Source organism: Carassius auratus, chromosome 40 (assembly GCF_003368295.1).
Source record: "Carassius auratus strain Wakin chromosome 40, ASM336829v1, whole genome shotgun sequence".
Lineage (NCBI taxonomy): Eukaryota > Metazoa > Chordata > Actinopteri > Cypriniformes > Cyprinidae > Carassius > Carassius auratus.
In genome coordinates this window covers 7,510,811-7,528,944 of record NC_039282.1, presented here as the reverse complement: position 1 = coordinate 7,528,944, position 18,134 = coordinate 7,510,811, and the positions used below count along the sequence as shown (strand labels likewise).

General features: G+C 37.5%; 1 protein-coding gene across 1 annotated transcript in view; it reads right to left on the bottom strand.

Annotated features, from left to right (window-relative positions):
- The window catches only part of LOC113058435 (glutamate receptor ionotropic, kainate 4-like), a 290,241-nt gene that overhangs the window by 109,404 nt on the left and 162,703 nt on the right, over positions 1–18,134 (bottom strand). The window contains exons 4-5 of the mRNA XM_026226340.1: positions 12,449–12,613; positions 4,774–4,871 (exon numbers count right to left, since the gene is read on the bottom strand). Of these exons, the coding sequence (XP_026082125.1) occupies positions 4,774–4,871; positions 12,449–12,613 (263 nt within the window). The remainder of the gene's footprint in view (positions 1–4,773; positions 4,872–12,448; positions 12,614–18,134) is intronic.

The following is an 18,134-nucleotide window of genomic DNA, read 5'->3' as shown; positions in this document are numbered from 1 at the left end:
GTATATATGCATTCATAGTATTGCATACTTAACTAGCCTTTCTAAAAACGTCTAAATGATGCCATAATTCTTTTTTTTTTTTTACATGAAAATAAACATTATTTGGTTATATTAAAAGTCTACTTAACTGTTATGTGTCCCATGGGCTTGATAAATATGTTGTAACAATCACATCTTATGCGTTTTATGCTCATAAACATCTGTGTAGGAACCACACTTGACATTAATTCAACTAAATAAAAATGTAGGGGGCTTAAATTGTTTTCACCACATTCATTTTAGCCATAATTCAAGTGCTCAGGTTGTGCAAAATGATTGGCAAGTAAATGTCCCTCTCTACTTCCTGTGAAGTAATAATATTGATGTAAATTTCTCCAATATGCCTTATATAGTGCCACTTTGTTTTAATTTATTTATCCGTTTTATTTTGTTTTAGTTAGTTTTACTTGACCGTTGCATCAAATGCAGCATAAAATAATTGAATCAAATTACTAAAAAGCTCATAAGACTCACAGATTTAAGGTTCACAGATTCCCAAGAACAGCCACAAGAACAAGCACCATTTTGATGGAAACTGGGATATTTGACAGCAAATCTGCAGTGCTCTGTCAAACATATGGCCTGTTCTCCCATCAGTGCTCATCTGTCTATAGAGCACAACATTAGCCTTTATAGCACTTAACGCTGAGGGATCAGCAGCGCTGCAGTTATAAATCATTTAAGCCAATGAAGTCTGAAGTGTTCTGCCATTAAGAACCTCGCCATCTTATATGGTCCAGTAAAGTTTTCATAGCTTAATCACCACAACTGACCTCTCACCCCTCTTATGCCAGATTCATCTGAAAGGAACCACAGCCAACATGAAGCGGAAACAGATTCGGTTGTTTAACATTTAAAATAATTTCCGTTATTGACAGATACTTACTTACTCAAATAATTTGCAATATGGTACACAAATCACGGTAATGGCAAGTAACTGGCACAGATCACATCACTGGTGCGTCTCCAAAAATGCTACACAACAAGTATGGGAAGATCCAGTATATGAATGTGGATAAAGAGAAGGAGAGAGAGAGAAGGAACGGATGAACGAACGGTGAAAAACAGCTCTTGCAGAGTGACTGCTGTAAATGAAGACTCCTGCTGAGCTGAAGCTTTGATAGCTAGCAAAATTACAGCATTCGGGATCAAACACAGCATGCTAGGTCCACTCTCATATGCTGGCAAGCCTGGAACAAAGTCTGGCCTGAAATAGTACGCCAAAAAAAAAAAGAAAAAAAAAAAGACACCCAGTTACAAATAAACAGAGCTTACAGGTTGAGTCTGCTGGCTTACACTGACGCCAGCACTCCAGTGTGTCTCTCTCCGTTGTGGGCCACTGCTTATACTTCATTATTCATGCTTGACCAAGTGGAGAAATCCTCATTTAATATGTAATCAGGGATAACCTGAGAGATTGAGATGACTGCTCCACATAATTTGAGTAAACAGTGCTTTAAGTTATTATGCTTCTATTTAGCTAATTCTTCCAATTTTAATATAACCTTTAGCCACTTAAGTTTGGGGACCAGTTCTCACAATTCACTAAGTAGTAACTATGACTTTTGCCTTAATAAACTCCTAATTTGCTACTTATTAATAGTTAGTAAGGTAGTTGTTAATTTTAGGTGTTGGTAGATGTTGATCTAGGAACGTCTTGGCAAAATCATGGCGACTGTTTATTTTAACCCAACTGAACATGTTCATTCAGCGTTTGTTGGGTTGTGGAATGACTGAGAAGTGTGATGTGATTTTCCAAAAAATGACGACAAACTCTGACGTAATCTGATCTGGCCATAGAAGGGTGCCATGAAGATGCTGAGCATGCTTAGCAAATTTCTGAACAAACCAAAACTGATTAGGGTCTACTGTACCTGATCAATATTTTGAAAGTTTTGTAAATTTTCCCTATGCAGTTCTCTACATAAATTCAAGACATTTGAATAACATTTAATTTAAAATATAAATATAAAACCTTTGTTTATTTCAAGGTTTATATCAACACACAAATACAAATTTTTCATGTAAATGTATTCAGCAGTGGTCTGTTGTGCTCTTGGGTTTCAGGCCTGACTTTTCTCCCTCACCTAGTTCCCACATCTCTCTCCTCTCCTGAACTGGTATGTCATTCAGGTTCAAAGGCCTTACCCTAAAACGCAGCCGTGCTACTCGACTGTAGTGGCTCCTGAAGATTTTTTCATCTGCTACCTTCTCTGTACTACAAACACACCATTCATATTTATAAGAAATTAGAGGAAAACCTCTTTTGCGTTCACTTTTTTTCTGTCCTACAAGTATATATTATTCTCCAGTGACTGACTTGAATTACAATGCAATTTGCCAGCTGAACCCAAGGTCCCTGAGAAAACATATAAACTACTGTCAAAGACAATTCTTGTTTGCCTTAAAGGTTCCTGTACTTGACTTACAAGAAGCAAAGTCACTTAGACTGTTTACATTTTATTTTTTAAAAGAACTGTCACTCCATGTAGAGTAGGATAAAATAACTTGTGTGAGAAGGCAAAGTGACAGCAGGTCATGAACGTACATTTATCAAAAGCCACACTCCAGACCCTCACAGTAGATTTGTTGTTTCATTCTAGGCCAGATGGGAAACTCCATCATTGCATTACACAAGTGAAGGAGCATCTTGAGCACACGTGATAATAAATTGAGTACATGTACATCTTGTACTTTCTTCTGTCTTCAAGCAGAACTGTCAGTCTCAAAACAGCTGTGTACAGAAATACGAATGATCTCAATGATGTAGGCCTCCCACATATTACACCAGTGCAAACAAACCCGTACAAACAAGCAGAATACACACACACTGAGGGAAATTAATATGTTCTAAATTTTTTATGCATACAGAAGGAAAATCAATTTTACTAGAAAATGTGTGAATCTCATAGAACATGTCAAAAACATGTCATATTCTGCATTGAAATTAAAGAAGCATGTTGTACATTGTTTACAAAAAAACAAATAATCATAAAATGTATTTTGTCAATAATATTTACCAACAAAATGTATAAATAAAAATGCAATAATAAAAAGTTATTCAGATCCAATAAGAATAACTTTATTGATTTATTTATTTTCTTGTGTTATATAAAATACGGTATTGTCTTTTTTTTTTTTTTTACCATGATTTAGTAAAATGACTTATGATAGGTCTATTAACAATTAGTTTCACCTCAAACATATATATATATATATATATATATATATATATATATATATATATATATATATATATATATATATATATATATATATATATATATATGTCAAGCCAGAGTACTTAAAAAAAATCTAAATGCATTAAGGTATTGATAATTTTAATAATATCTTTATAATCTTAAAATAAACATTCTGATTTTAGGGGTGGATATTTTGATTCATCCAGGGTTCTTGCCAAATTGTGCAAAACTGTTGCAGCAGGTTTAATTTTTATTCCATACTTTAACATATTCGTCACAGAGACCCGATAAGCCTGGTTACACTCAAATATGAAATCAAAAACATCCTGAACAATCAGAGGCTTCTTGCTAGACTCTCTCTGTCTCTCTCTCTCTCTCTCTCTCTCTCTCTCACACTCACACACACACACACACACACCCCTCCTCCCTTTAGACCATTAGAGACAGACAAACCATTTTTTAAAAATACAATAACTAGAGCACAATGACTTTTCTCATATACAGAGGACAGAGAGCATCTGACCCCCCATTTCATCATCCCAAAGCAGCTAACAACCGCAGCGCTAACCAAACCCTGACCTACTGCAAAGCCAAATAACAGCTCCTGAAAAACAAATAAAATGCCAGCATTATAAATATTCATCAAGATGTATCGGAGCTAAAGTAAACGTTTAAACTTTCATTACACAAGACCTCATCTATGACCCAAGTAGTCATTTATAAGATGTGACTATGAATATTTATGCTTGTTGCTCACTTTGGAAGGCGAGTTGCCGCTGATTATGAATTATGAAGACATTAAGGAGTGATGCTTAGACAGTTGAGTACGCACAGTAAACTTGTTTCAAGCTGCATTATTCATTACCTGTGTGCTAGTAATATATTCCTCTGACTGCTGCTTTAGAAGAAAATCAGCTCCTGCACTAGACTGTTTAGAATTGGCGACTCAGCTTGTGACGACATTATATGTCAGTTATAAATCCATTGAAATACATTACAGCATAAACCTATGGAATTAAGATTGGATGAACTGGTAATTGAGGTAAATATTTCACTTCATCCAGCTCTCTTTTTGTTCTCTGTGTTTGAAAGTTTGCCTTTATTCTCTGACGGAGCGAGAAACTGCTCCAAACAATTCAGCCTGCATCATGGCGACAATTAATCAATATGAATTCTCTGTTAATCCACGTTATTTAATTCTTCCCTTAGTAATTTACTACGTCTGTCTGCATGTGACTTCATGTTTTCCAGCGGCAGAACAAATGACTGTAGGAAAGTTTGACTTCAGAACTGTGGGATTACTGAGTATTTTGTGTCAATAATCATTTATGTATTTATTAATTAGAGCTGAACATTGTAGTCACTGGTCATATGGTTGTCGTGTTCATCTGCTGTGATTAGGGATCATTTTTAGAGCGTGTCACCGACCACTCCGGTCATTACAGTAATGATATGAATGATTACTTGGTAATATGATCTGGGCTTTGGTATGTTGCGCTGATGATAGAAGAGAGCCAATTCCAGCACTCACCTCTTTCTCACCGCAGATATTACTGATGATAGAGTTAGATGCCGGACTGGCAGAGGGGCCCAGGACCGCCACAACCCCCTTCGACATGATCTGGCACACTGTCAATAATTAAGGAAAAAACAACTGTCATTTGTTAGACAGGGAGCAGAAGGAAAGCAAGATGTAACTCTGCCAAGAGGGCTGCTGTCTTATTTTAATTCAAGGATCAGTGCTGGGTAGATTACTTACTAAATGTATTCCGAAACTGATTCCAAATTACATGACAATTACATATTATTATAACTTGTTAATCGCATTGATCAACCTTGTACCATATTGATATAAAAATAGAAATACATGAAGTGAATTAAACATTAGGTCAAGGTTTCCTAAACTGGGGTTCGTAAACAAATTGCAGGGGGTTTGCGTCATGTGACCATTAACCAATGTCAGAGAACCTTGACCATGCAAATGTGTTTCTTAATTATTATTGTTTTTATTAAATCTTAAAATGTCAGCGGAGTTCTTCGGGTAAATATATTAGGTAAAAGAGTGAAAAAAGGTAAAAAAAAATATATTATTATTCTAACAACAGCAAAAGAATAATGATTATAACAGTAACAGAATAAAAATCATTAATTAACAACTGCAATAACAATTATTAATAATAAAATAATCACCATTGTAATATAAGCAACTGTTATTATTAGTATTATTATTAAGAATAGCTAATAAAATAAATAACAATTATTAAAATAATAATAACAATTAATAATAATTATGACAATAAATAATAATCATCACAATAATATTAACAACTTTAATAGTAAGTACATAATTTGGGGACTCATCTACTATAATACAGTGCTGTATTTAAAATATTTACATGTTGCTTGCAAACAGATGTATTCCATCAGAACAAATGCCTACTTTGTAACAACCTTTAATAGAGAAATATGGTTTTTGGGTCCAGATGGTGTAGTTACTGAATCTACCAACAGAGGCTAATGGTCCATGCTTATCAGCCAAAATTTGATATCTTGATGTCCACTCAATCTGTTCTAAAAATTCATGCAAAACCCAAATAATTCAATTTGATTCAAGAACAGGTTTTAATGAACTCACTACAATCACAATCTAGCCTATCAGAAGCTTAGCACTGTTATTAATCTTCTCTTTTTCAGTCTCTCACACAAAATTACATTTTATTATTAGCTGACCTTTGAGTGAAGTGTGTCCTGAAATTATATTTGTGATTAGGAGCAGACGGAGGAGTGAGAGGAAGATTTGTTTCTCACCCTCTATCACACAAGCGAGGCATCGGTCTGAAGTGGTTAGAGAGTCTGACTTGTAACCTGAAGGTCATTGGTTCAAGGCTCAGTAATGACATTGTTGGTGGGGGGATTGAATGAGCAGCACTCTATTCCACCCTCAATACCACAACTGAAGTGTATTTGTGCAAGGCACTGAATCCCCAACTGCTTCCCTGGCACCACAGCAAAAAAACTAACAAAATGAAAATAAATAAAAAATGGATGCCCACTGCTCTGGGTGTATGTGTTCACTACTGTGAACACAAAATATGAGCATGGGACACCATACTTGGCCACACATCAAGTTACTTTTTTTTGTCGCTCTCTTTTTTAATTATGATTGTGTTAGCCACATACTGGTGCTCTGAGTACTTAAGCACGACATGCTGTGAATAAAGGAAAGAGAAATGCTGTGATTAAAAAGCACCAATAGATGCAGAGTTTTATTTTTTAACTCATAATCTCATAGTGAAAATGTAAATGGAGACACCTGTAGAAGCCTCTGTTACTTGTGTTCCCATAACACACTGCAAGCACATCACTGCGCTGCCCTGAATGGTGATGAGCTGCATTTTTAGGATCACTACACACTGCTGCAGTTAATACACAAGTGTTCATTTCGCAGGTCAACTGCTCTCAGTTGGAAACCAAGTGTAGTCTACAGGAGGTGGACTTTTTTTTTCACATTTGATAAAGATATTAAAGTAGTTTTTCATTTTTTTCTTGTTGTTAAAATAAAAAATAGTTTTTAAATATTATTGCATGTCACTGTTCCCATTAGTCGTTGCTCAAGTTAAGGTTACGCACGATGACAAAAGCACGTCCCGGAACTCATTGAGATTGCATTGCAGTGCCTGCAGTTCGAAAAAAAAAAAATCTTTTAATTGAAGTCTATGAGAGCTCTTGGGGCGATTCTCAGTTTGACAGAATAGAGCATCACAGTCCCGCCCACAGCCCGAGAGAGCTCTGGTGCCGGAAGTAAATTTCCCATTAATTTTTCCCATTGACTTTCGGAAAAATCGGTATCTAAAGAGTTTTAGAGCATGTGTGAGGATAACCAGCTACGGCTGAACTCATAAGCATATAACATATCCTTTCGAGTGAAAAAATTAAGAGAAAATCCCAAAAAAGTCAAAGGTACAAGACTGTGTACATATTTTCATTTCGAGCGCAGGAACTACTCATCCCATAAACCACCACGCCTCATTGAATTCGACTGAAGCCACAACCGCGAAGGAGCCTTTTGAGCGACTTCCAAATCTGATGACGGCCGCCCGCGCAAACTTTTTCCTCTAGTGAATTTTCTCATGGCAGCCACGGAGATCATGATTGCACTGATAAGTCTACCGTACAAAAACGCAACACAGTTTTTTATTTTATTTTATTTTTTATTAATGATCTTCAGTCTTCGCGGGGTTTAACCAGACGGTTACCCGAGCTCCACCAATCAGATGCGTCACTGTGTGATTGTGGGATTGTTCAGGATTGTGGGTAATGAAGTACTTAGCCAAGACATCGCGAATAAAAGGCATTTATATCAAAACAAGGTTAGTGCCCCATGATCCTTTTGCGCTTATATGAGCATATACTATCGCTTAGTACTGCCGTAGCTGGTTTTAAATCTAACATGTATGGTTACATTTTTATGGCTTATACCACAAATGTCAATGCAGAAATTGCATTGAATTTTTACTTCCGGCACCAGCTGTGGGTGGGACTGTGATGCTCTATTCACCCAAAAAGGGGCGGTACTACACAAAACGTGACTCGACGCTGATTGGACCATTTAGAGGCAGCACAGACAGTCTAGAATAGTGAAATCTAGCATAACACTGTATATATATATATATATATATAATAAGTCTTTGTTGTCTTTGTCTGAATTAATTGTTTTTTAATTAAACCCTATTAAGTTATCACTCTTTGAACATTTACACTGACAACATCACACCCAATTCCAACCGGTTTAACAAAAAAAAAAAAAAAAAAAAATACAATCTGAATAACCTATAAATCCAAAGTTCCTTTAACAACGAATGAAAAGGCCTCAAATTCACCCAAAGTCAATTGTTTCCTCAAAGGCAATATGTTAATCAGTACATAAATTCAGTTTTCAAAAGAATAGATCATTGAATGTGATGCAATTCACAGTCTGTGCATTTTATCCAGGACTGGGACAAAATGAGTTTGTAGGACAATTCGACTCCTACCGTTCGATGATAATCAAGTTCAGTTCCCGTATCTTTCACACAAGAAGTTCTAAGGATTCACTCAACAGGTGGCTTGCCAGTCCAACCCCACCAAGGTGCATGCAGGAAGTGCAGGAGGGAGTTAAGATGATCTTCTTTTGTGCTTCATTAATAAACTCAGAATAATTCACACTTTGATCAATCCATATCCAGGTGACATTTAGCAGCTGAACTCAGCTAAACTCAGACAGACATCACAGGAAGGAAGAAAAAAAACCTGGCCAAGGAACTCATTCACATGTACATCTGTCAAACAGGAAAATCCCAGAGCATATTTGTTCCAAAATGTCACTCCAAAACACTCTGCTTCTCTCTGAACCCTTAACATTATTTCTCTCTGGTTAATGAGGATTGAATCTCCCGGGGCAGTGAGAAGCTTCCGCTCATGTCAGAGGTTCACAGAGAAAAAGATCTCAAACTCTGCTCTGCGCTCTCTAGAAGTGCCACGATGGCGGACGTCATTCAACCGCATTCTCATTGGTGAATTTACCAAGTGAGAGATTACGCTATTGGTCACATTTATAACTTTGATATTTTTTAATATTTCCACATAATTAATTAAGCTGTTCACAGTAATGTTTACGGTTTCAGTGTTTTTAATGCATATAATCTGTTATTTAATTTGATGTTATTTCTGTGTCTGCTTCTATCTTCTAGGAAGCTTCACTGGTAATCAAACTCTACTAAACAAACAGTGAATCTTTTTTATTTACTTTTATTTAATTTTGCTAAATGTCTCATCCACATTTGAGTTATACATAAATGATGCATTAAGAAGCACATTTTCCAACATTTACTGGTAAAGGAGATATAGGTAGTGGGATTGTTGTGTCTGAGTATTCAGTCTTTGGAAATCACAGAACAGAATGAAGCATTATGTACAGTAAATCTACATGTATTAACAGTGTAGAATTTCATAACTATAAATGTTTAATATATCTCAAAAGTTCCATCTTTATCTTAGTGTGTTATAATACACAGTCATCCAATAATTGTTCATCTGTGCTATTGTTTTATATGCACGGATCATAAGGCACGTAGATATTAACCCTAGCATGTAACATGGGTCACAAGGGTCAGGTCATTCAAAGTTATGACTGACTGGAGTCGAATCTTTTGACATGACCTTCCTAGCTTGGATGATCCAGAGAAGGACAATGATTCCATGTGGATTGACTAAGCACAGTATATTGTGGCTGGTTTCAGAGGATCTCTGTTTACTTCAGATCACAAACATTAGTATGCAGACCACATGCAAACACACACGATGTGGGATGTGGGAAGATGCAGACTTCGGCGATTTCAGATGGGAGTATGGTAGGGCAGGTAACAGCAGTGTGACATTTCTCCCTACCTGGGAGTGTCACTGATCTATTTCTAATTCAATTCCTGCATACTGCAAGCTATTACAACACTGAATTAGACCAAACAGGGTTGTGCGACTAACCGTGGAGTGAAAGAAAGCTGTTTATATTTATCAGGAGGGGTATTTTAATGGCGCTGCCTCATAAGCCCAGAGAAACCAGGAGAGGCTTTTCATCCTTAACTGCCATGTGTCTCAACAGCTCTGATTGTTTAAATTACAGCTCGTCTTCTCCTGATTTTAGTGCCGCCTACTTTCATTGACAACAATGAACCTCAGTCATGTTTAATATCCTTCTTTGAGTGAGCAATTCTATTTTGTTCTCCCCAATGCTGTTTGATTCAGGATTTGTAAGGGAAGCATTATTAAATCTAGAGCCTCAGAGTAAGAAAAGCACACAAAGATTGACTGGCAGCTATTAAAGCAAAAGTTGCACTATTCGTTTGAAACCCACTGACTGCCGGTTTTCAATTTTAAAAGTAGAGTGAAGTTCAAAAGTCTGAGCCCATAATGAAAATCTGGGATTCAAACCTGGAAGTAAACAGAAACATTTATGATCCTGCAATTGCAAAATGTAAAGCAAAATTATTGCTGACGTTTCAGCTTTAAATTATGCTCATAATTAATGTAAATAAGTAAATAAATGATTTTGCAAAAATTAAAACAAAATATAACAACATAAAATTAATTAATAATATTTCAGATACTGCACATTTCGAGGACACCAATCAAATAAGTAAAATAATCACATTAATAAATACATCTGAAATTCATGTTGATATAATTCCAAATTAACATTTATTCCTATTGGAGTTTGTGTTAAAAATGTCTGTAATGTAATTTGTATTGTACGACGTATCAGCTGACCTTTAAGAGTGACTTTGTTGTAACCAAAGAAACAAATATTAAATGTAAATATTAAATATATTCACTATAAATTTCCTGCATACCTTCTGACTACAAGAAATCAAAATAGCAGAATAGAAGGCAAACTTTATTCTGTGATGAGTGAAAACCTGTTAATATAATCAAAATCACAGAATGGTCCATTTCTTTATCGCAGAATATATCATCTGCTACCAGCCAAGAATATATGGAGGGATGAAACTGACAGACACTCTAATTATGTATCTATATACTGTAAGTCTATTAATATGCTTCTCACTGTACTTTATTAAAAAACTTGAAAAATATTGAAAACAAGAAATGTATATTTCGTTTAGAAGATGTAAAAAACAAAGAATAGAAAAATACAGCAGGGATGTGTTCAAACTTAAATTGATTACAAAGTTTTGTTGTTTATATAAGTATTAAGTGCATGTTTTGCAGAAGGAATGCCCTCGTGAGGACACAATTATCTCATAATTTGACTCTACCTGTGAATCATTATGTAATGTAATGCCTACAGCCGCTGTATAAAAGCTTAACAGTTAAGGTACCATTATTCAGGTTGGGAAGCTAAAGGACAGCTGTGAAAATTAAAACTAAAGAGTTTTGCAAAAATGTTCAAACTAAACTAAAACAAATATATGGAGTAGGAAGAGGCATCATCATAGTTCCTAGCATACAGTATATTATGCACCTTCATCTAATTGGTTAGAGATAGCTCAGCATTTACTCACACTCATGCTGTTTCAAATCTGTTTGACTTTCTTTCATTAACGACACACAAAAGAAGATATTATGAATATTATGAAGGCTGGGGTCCAAACAACTTTGGATTCCATTGACTCCTATTGTATGGACAAAAAGCTATTTTTCAAAATGAAGAGGAATTTTCATTTAATTAATAATGACACAATTTCAATTTTTTGAGTGAATTATCTCTTTTTTAAACCTAAGTAAATGTGTGACATGACATGTTTTTTTGAGTGAATTATCTCTTTTTTAAACCTAAGTAAATGTGTGACATGACATGTGGCATCCCGTACTAGGAATTTGTGCTCTGTATTTAACCCATCCAAATGCACACGGACAGCAGTGAGTAGTGAAAGTCATGGTATTGAGATTGGAAGAGAGTGCTGGTCATGTACTCCCCCGACCTACAATCCCTGCTGCTGCCAATGCTCAAACCCACAACCACTAATCCAACTCTCTAACCATTAGGTCACAACTGCCTAAACATAATCCCACATTCCTACTGTAAACATAATCCTAGTTTATCTGGGTCCATGTTTTCCACTATTGGGTAATAATTAATTACGGGTCACTAGGCAGTGAGCTTTCCCATTGTACACTTGTAAAACCTGGGTTGATATATTCTTATTTGCATATTTATGAGATTAAAAGCATTGATTGGACAAACACAGCATGCAACTTGTTTTATAACAGCTTGTCCATCTGTACAAACCTGAGGGTGCTTCATTTTAAATTGATTTGTCAGAAGCACTATTTAATATTAGTTACCATAAGGAGTATTATAAATTAAACATATGTATATAATTAGTAAAATATAATAAATTAGTAAAATATTACACATTTCTTAATGTAATCAAGCACTGATTCGACAAATACAGCATGCAAATTGTTTTATACCTGCATGTCAATCTGTGGAAATGTGAGTGCATGAATTTAAATGTACAAAAACTGCTATATACCCTAGTGCTTAATTGAATATGCAGTATTATGTAATATAAATATTGCATATAAAAATTTACTAAATAAAATATATAAAAAAAACATTATAATTGTTTTCAGGTATATTGTAGAAAAATTATACTCTCTGTAAAATAACGACCACCTCAGAAATGATCAAATATGTGAATACTCACTAGTTTCCCCTGTCTCGTATTCACTGTCTCGGAGCAGCTCAAAAATGTCCACCTCTAGTTTGCCTGTGGTGGAGCGGTTGCTGGAACGGTTGATGCTGTCTTTCGCCAGAGTGATGGCCAATCGCTCCCCGCGGCTACACTCCATTGGGTCATCAAGAATGGCAGCTGAGACACAGTTCAAGGGGACAGAAAGAGAAGGAAAAAGTGAGATGAAATGTTTTGAAGAACACAACTTTGACAAAAGAGATACAACAGAAATCATTCAACACAATGAAGAATCACGGAAATGTAGGTTCTGGGTCGCCTTTGTGTGCATATTGAAGTGCATTCGCTTACATTAGACAAGATTAATGCTGTTCGTTTCTAACTAGACTGATAGAAACGATCCATGTAGGTTTTTTGTTATGAATGATACTGTCACAACGGTGTGCAGTAAATAAACAAAAATAAAAAATAAAAAAATACAATCCTTGCAGTATGTTAACAGTTTCTGGCTCCTTAGTGCTATTGGTGTACATACTGCATGTCCACCTTTGTGAACCCATATCATATTCAATCCACTTTGAATATGTCTATTCCTTGGTGAGTTGACACAAGGCTTAGCAGCAATATATGCAGCAACCAATATGTAGTACTCAGGGATATAAAAATCTGCGTAAAGCAAATAACATTTAAATTTTTAGCACTGTAATATTTGGCGTGAGAAGAGCCAAATGATGTATGACACCAATTCAATAGCAAAAGTCCTGCTTTTTAAGCAAAATTGCAAGGAAAGCTTTATGCAAGCCCCTGACATCACATCAACCGGAGAGCGTCGGACACTTCTGATGAATGTCAGCCTATTTTCAAACTATCCTTTTTATGATATTTCTGTTGTCATGCTGGAATATTGAAATGTTTTATTTTTCCACCAATCTTCAAGCCAGCACATAATTAGTTTTCCAGTGACCCTGAATTTGTTCCATGACTCCCATGCATTGCCCTGAAAGTGCTTTATTTACACTGTAGTGCTGAGATTGTGAATGATTAGAATTTTTTTTTTTTTTATGCCAGTTGTCAAACCTTGACAGATTGTTAGAATAATTCATGTTCAGACACATTGCACTGGAAATAAGCACAACCTTTGGACTAATCTTGGACTGTACAATCTTTATTTAAAAAATACATTATGCATAAAATGGAACTGAATTGATTCATAAAGCTTTAATCATTTAATTCATACTAGACTGAATAAGCCATGAGAGTTCTCCTATTAAAAAAAGGGCAATATAAATAACAATCCACTCAAGACTGCCATAAATATCGAGATGTTTGTTTAGAGATGGTAAATGGAGATCCGCGGTATGTTGTAAATGAGATTAAATGTATTTTCGCTTGTGGCAAAGCTGTGAAGGCAGTTACATTATTAACTTTTTTAAATGTGCTTTTGGGTAAAAAGAAATTAAGTTACTATTTACAGGAGTCCAATTTGAGCTAATGTGCTCTGTGAGGGAAAAAAAATATTTTTGCCTTTCCAACAGATTCATAGGGGATATATATATATATATATATATATATATATATATATATATAAACATAAAAAAAGTATCATCAATTAATATGCTGTCACATTTGGGGCAAAGTCACATTCATTACAGAAGATTTCCCATCAGTAATACTGGTCAAAGCAAATGTTCGCAGTAAATGCATTGCTAAAGCATACATTTATTTGCATTACAAAAGTTATCCTCAACAGAAAAAGAAAAAGATTACAAGAAAAGAAGTTGATTCTGTACTGGCCGCCGATACCAAAAGACTGTTCCCACATCACGAATGGAGAAAGCTCAAACTGGGCAATTCTCAGCGTACACCCCAAAATCTTGCAACAAAGAGTGCCAATGGAAACACTGGCCCCGCACTGAGCCCTGAGGTTCTGTTCTTGTCCCTAGTCTGCAGTCACAAAAGTAGATGTCAAAGCAAGAAACTGGAATTGCCAGCTCTAAATTAAATCCTAGCGCAGGGTAAAATTATCAGAAGGGGAGATGACATGACATTGTGGTACGAGACTCTGAGCAATGTGGAGCTCCACTGCAGCTGGGGTTCTATTCAATCTTACAGTCTTGGCTCGACTGCTGACACTTTTAGGGGAATCGATGGTGAGTAGCAGTGCGTGCCGGAGCATGAAACACGCTGTGTAATGTGCATGGATACCAAGGCTGACAGTTATGGTATGAGCAGAAATGCATGTACAGCAATGTGTGTTTGGACTGCTATGTTTTAAAACAATTTTAAATTAATTTACGGGCATTTTGGAATTAGAGTGATGAAGGACAGGAAATTATTGATCATCAAAGATTGGGTATTTGGATATGATAAAAGCACCCCAGCTCTTAAAAGATGAAAACTTTTGGCTGTTTCAAATGTACATAGCAGATTTTAATTAAAACATTCACATCACCCAGTCATTGACTTCTTCTAAAATTATGTAATTTAGAATTCAATGTTGTAAAAAATTATTGAGATAAAACCAGATCAAAAAACCTTTTGGTCTTGCAGCAACCATATGTGACGATCCCAGAAGAGGAGCTTCCTCTTTGGAAGGCCAAACAAAGTGGTTTCGCTTTCACAGCGAAGCACACAGCGTCTATACGACATGGCAGTGGCGGCGGCGGAAACATCAATACTACAATGAGAATAAAAGGTACGCCGTCTTTCTTTGCGTGAACATCTGGGTGGCATTATGCAGATCTTCCCACATACTAACGTAGACGTGTGGAGGTGTGTTAGAACGAGCCGTTTCAGGGGGGTGTGGATGAGTGTTAACTTTAATAAAGAATATCTCTTTGGATTTGAGACTTTAGTCTTTGCAACTTCACAGATCTTCTTTATTTACCAACTTGCCTTTCCAAAAAAGCACACCAGAGCTTTATTTGACAGGTAAGTCAACCTTTGCCCTCATAATAGCACCTCATAATAGCACCACAGTTCCTAAATAATGGAGCCTTAATTCCTGCACAGCTGAGTAGCTCAAATTTAGACAAATGGGAATGCTAATGTATACATAATTCATGCTCTCCAGGGATAACATACCTCCTTGATGTTACCCACTGCATTATAGAATTATTTTAGCATTTGTTTATGTGCACGCTGTATTTGCAGATTCTTTTGCACCATATTTCTTCTAGCTGTTAACCTGTGTAGCTCGCAAACCACTATGTATCCTGCAGGCTAAAGAAACACTGAAACAAAACATTTGATCTAACAATACAGTACATGGGGGGGGGGGGGTTATAGTACGTCCCAAAGGCCCATTCAACACTACATTGTCACCATAATAAAGCCACTAAACTCTCAAATTCACCTTTTGCAACTGCTCCCACTGGGCCGTTGGCTAACAGAAGTCAAAACAGACCAGCCATGGAGGATGGCATAGTGTGAAGAGAGAGGAACTCATCATTCACATGGGTTGTCCCATATACAAATGCCCATTAAATGAGCACCATCACACACTTAATCAACCAGTGTGACTGAATGCAGATAAAATGGACAACTGCATCACCTTTAAGCACACTAACTGCCATTTAATATGCTTTTCTGTTTAAACAGTTAGATCAAAATGAGTGTAACAAACAAATCTCCATATTCATCGGGAAGAAGGAGGCGGGAACCGGCGCACAATCAAAACTCATTTTAATATTCAAAAGTAAATACAAAACGGCGCACCAGCCCCTCACGGACGACTGGTGCGCCTAAATAAAAACCAAAACATAAAGTAATGTCCCAGGCCTGGTCCTCTCTCGTCCTTCACGGTCGTCGCTCCAGTTTTATATCCTTCCATCTCCTACGTGGGACTCGATACTAGCGGTGGGGCTCAGGTGTAGCTCATCTCCAATCACTACACCTGGCCTCACTCCTCGTTCCCACGCCTCTCGGCCCCGCCCCACTCGCCACATACCCCCATCGCCCCTCGCAGGCCGGGGGGTACCCTCGAGACTGCGCTCTACTCCCCCCCCCCCCCTTCCCTCCGGGGGGGACCGCTCACGGGGACCTGCAGGAACCTGGGGGTAGGACAGACGAGGCGAGAGAAAAGGAGATGGAAGGAGGAGCGACAAGGACGAGAGAGGGGAGAGAGGAAAAAAAAAAAAAAAAAATCCGGTTCCCAGACGCACTGCTGCTCGGCCCTCCACCAGCTGGGTGATCTCCTCCGCGGTGCCTGGCGGTGGCACTGGACGGCCCTCGGCGGACGGCGCGACACTCCTCCGCCGCCCGATGGACGGCGACGGCTCCTCCGATTTTGGGCAGCGGCAGGAGTCCCCCGTTCCCTGCCCCTCCGGATTCCGTCACGGAGGCGGCAGGCTCCGGCCCCCTGGCGAACGGCGCCGACTCCTCCGCTCCCTCACGGACGGCAGCCGCCCCTCCTTGTCGTGGGCGGTCGGCAGCGAGCTCGCCCGTCCCCGGCAACTCGCTCCAGCCCACCGCCTCGAGCGTCCCTGGCGGCACATACCTCGCCTGCTCGAGGGCACCGCGGATTCACCACAGCGGCGAGGGATCTTCAGCAGCGCGTCCCTCCTTCTCCCGGGTTTCGGCACCACTGTAACAAACAAATCTCCATATTCATCGGGAAGAAGGAGGCGGGAACCGGCGCACAATCAAAACTCATTTTAATATTCAAAAGTAAATACAAAACGGCGCACCAGCCCCTCACGGACGACTGGTGCGCCTAAATAAAAACCAAAACATAAAGTAATGTCCCAGGCCTGGTCCTCTCTCGTCCTTCACGGTCGTCTCTCCAGTTTTATATCCTTCCATCTCCTACGTGGGACTCGATACTAGCGGTGGGGCTCAGGTGTAGCTCATCTCCAATCACTACACCTGGCCTCACTCCTCGTTCCCACGCCTCTCGGCCCCGCCCCACTCGCCACAATGAGGCTTGAATTGAGCAGCAGAATCTTGATTCTGACATTTAAACAGTCATTATACTAGACTGATTATCAACGAACAAACTGTCAACAGTAGTGACATTTAAGCACACTCATTAAATTTCCTTCAAACAACTAAAAGTGCTTTACCAACATACAGTAAAAAAGCTTGATGTTGTACAAAAGAAATTGTTACTGCATCTCATCAGAAAGCTGGATTTTAAGTGCATGATTTTTTAAAAGAGTGTTACTAATGCGAAGAAGACTTCAATGTAGTTACTCTTTTGCATTTTAAGTGTTTTCACAAAATATCCATCCTGCTGATTTGTAAATTAAATGATGTGATAAAGAGCACACTGTGTTAACATTTTGCTTTATTAAGTATTAAGATTTACATTATGTATTAAGATTTAATACATTTCTGAATATCTTTTGTAATAATGGGACCTATTTTAAGGATCAAAGGACATGGTCTAAAGCGCACAGCGGAGGTGCACTCAAGACGTGTCCAAATCTACTTTAGCTAGTTTAATGATGGGGAAAAAGTTGGTGCACCTGGGTGCATGGTCTAAACAGGTTGTTTCTATTCTCTTAATGAGTAATGGGTGTTTTTATAAATTAAGTTAAATTAAATATAATTTTGGATTGAGCCTAAGTAAACATAATACTGCCAATTGTTTTTATTTATTTATTTTATTCATTTAACTTACGTTTCAACTCAACTAACTGGTAAATTGTCACAAAAAAATTTATTTGGAATTGTTTTTTGAAGTTATTGTAATATCCTC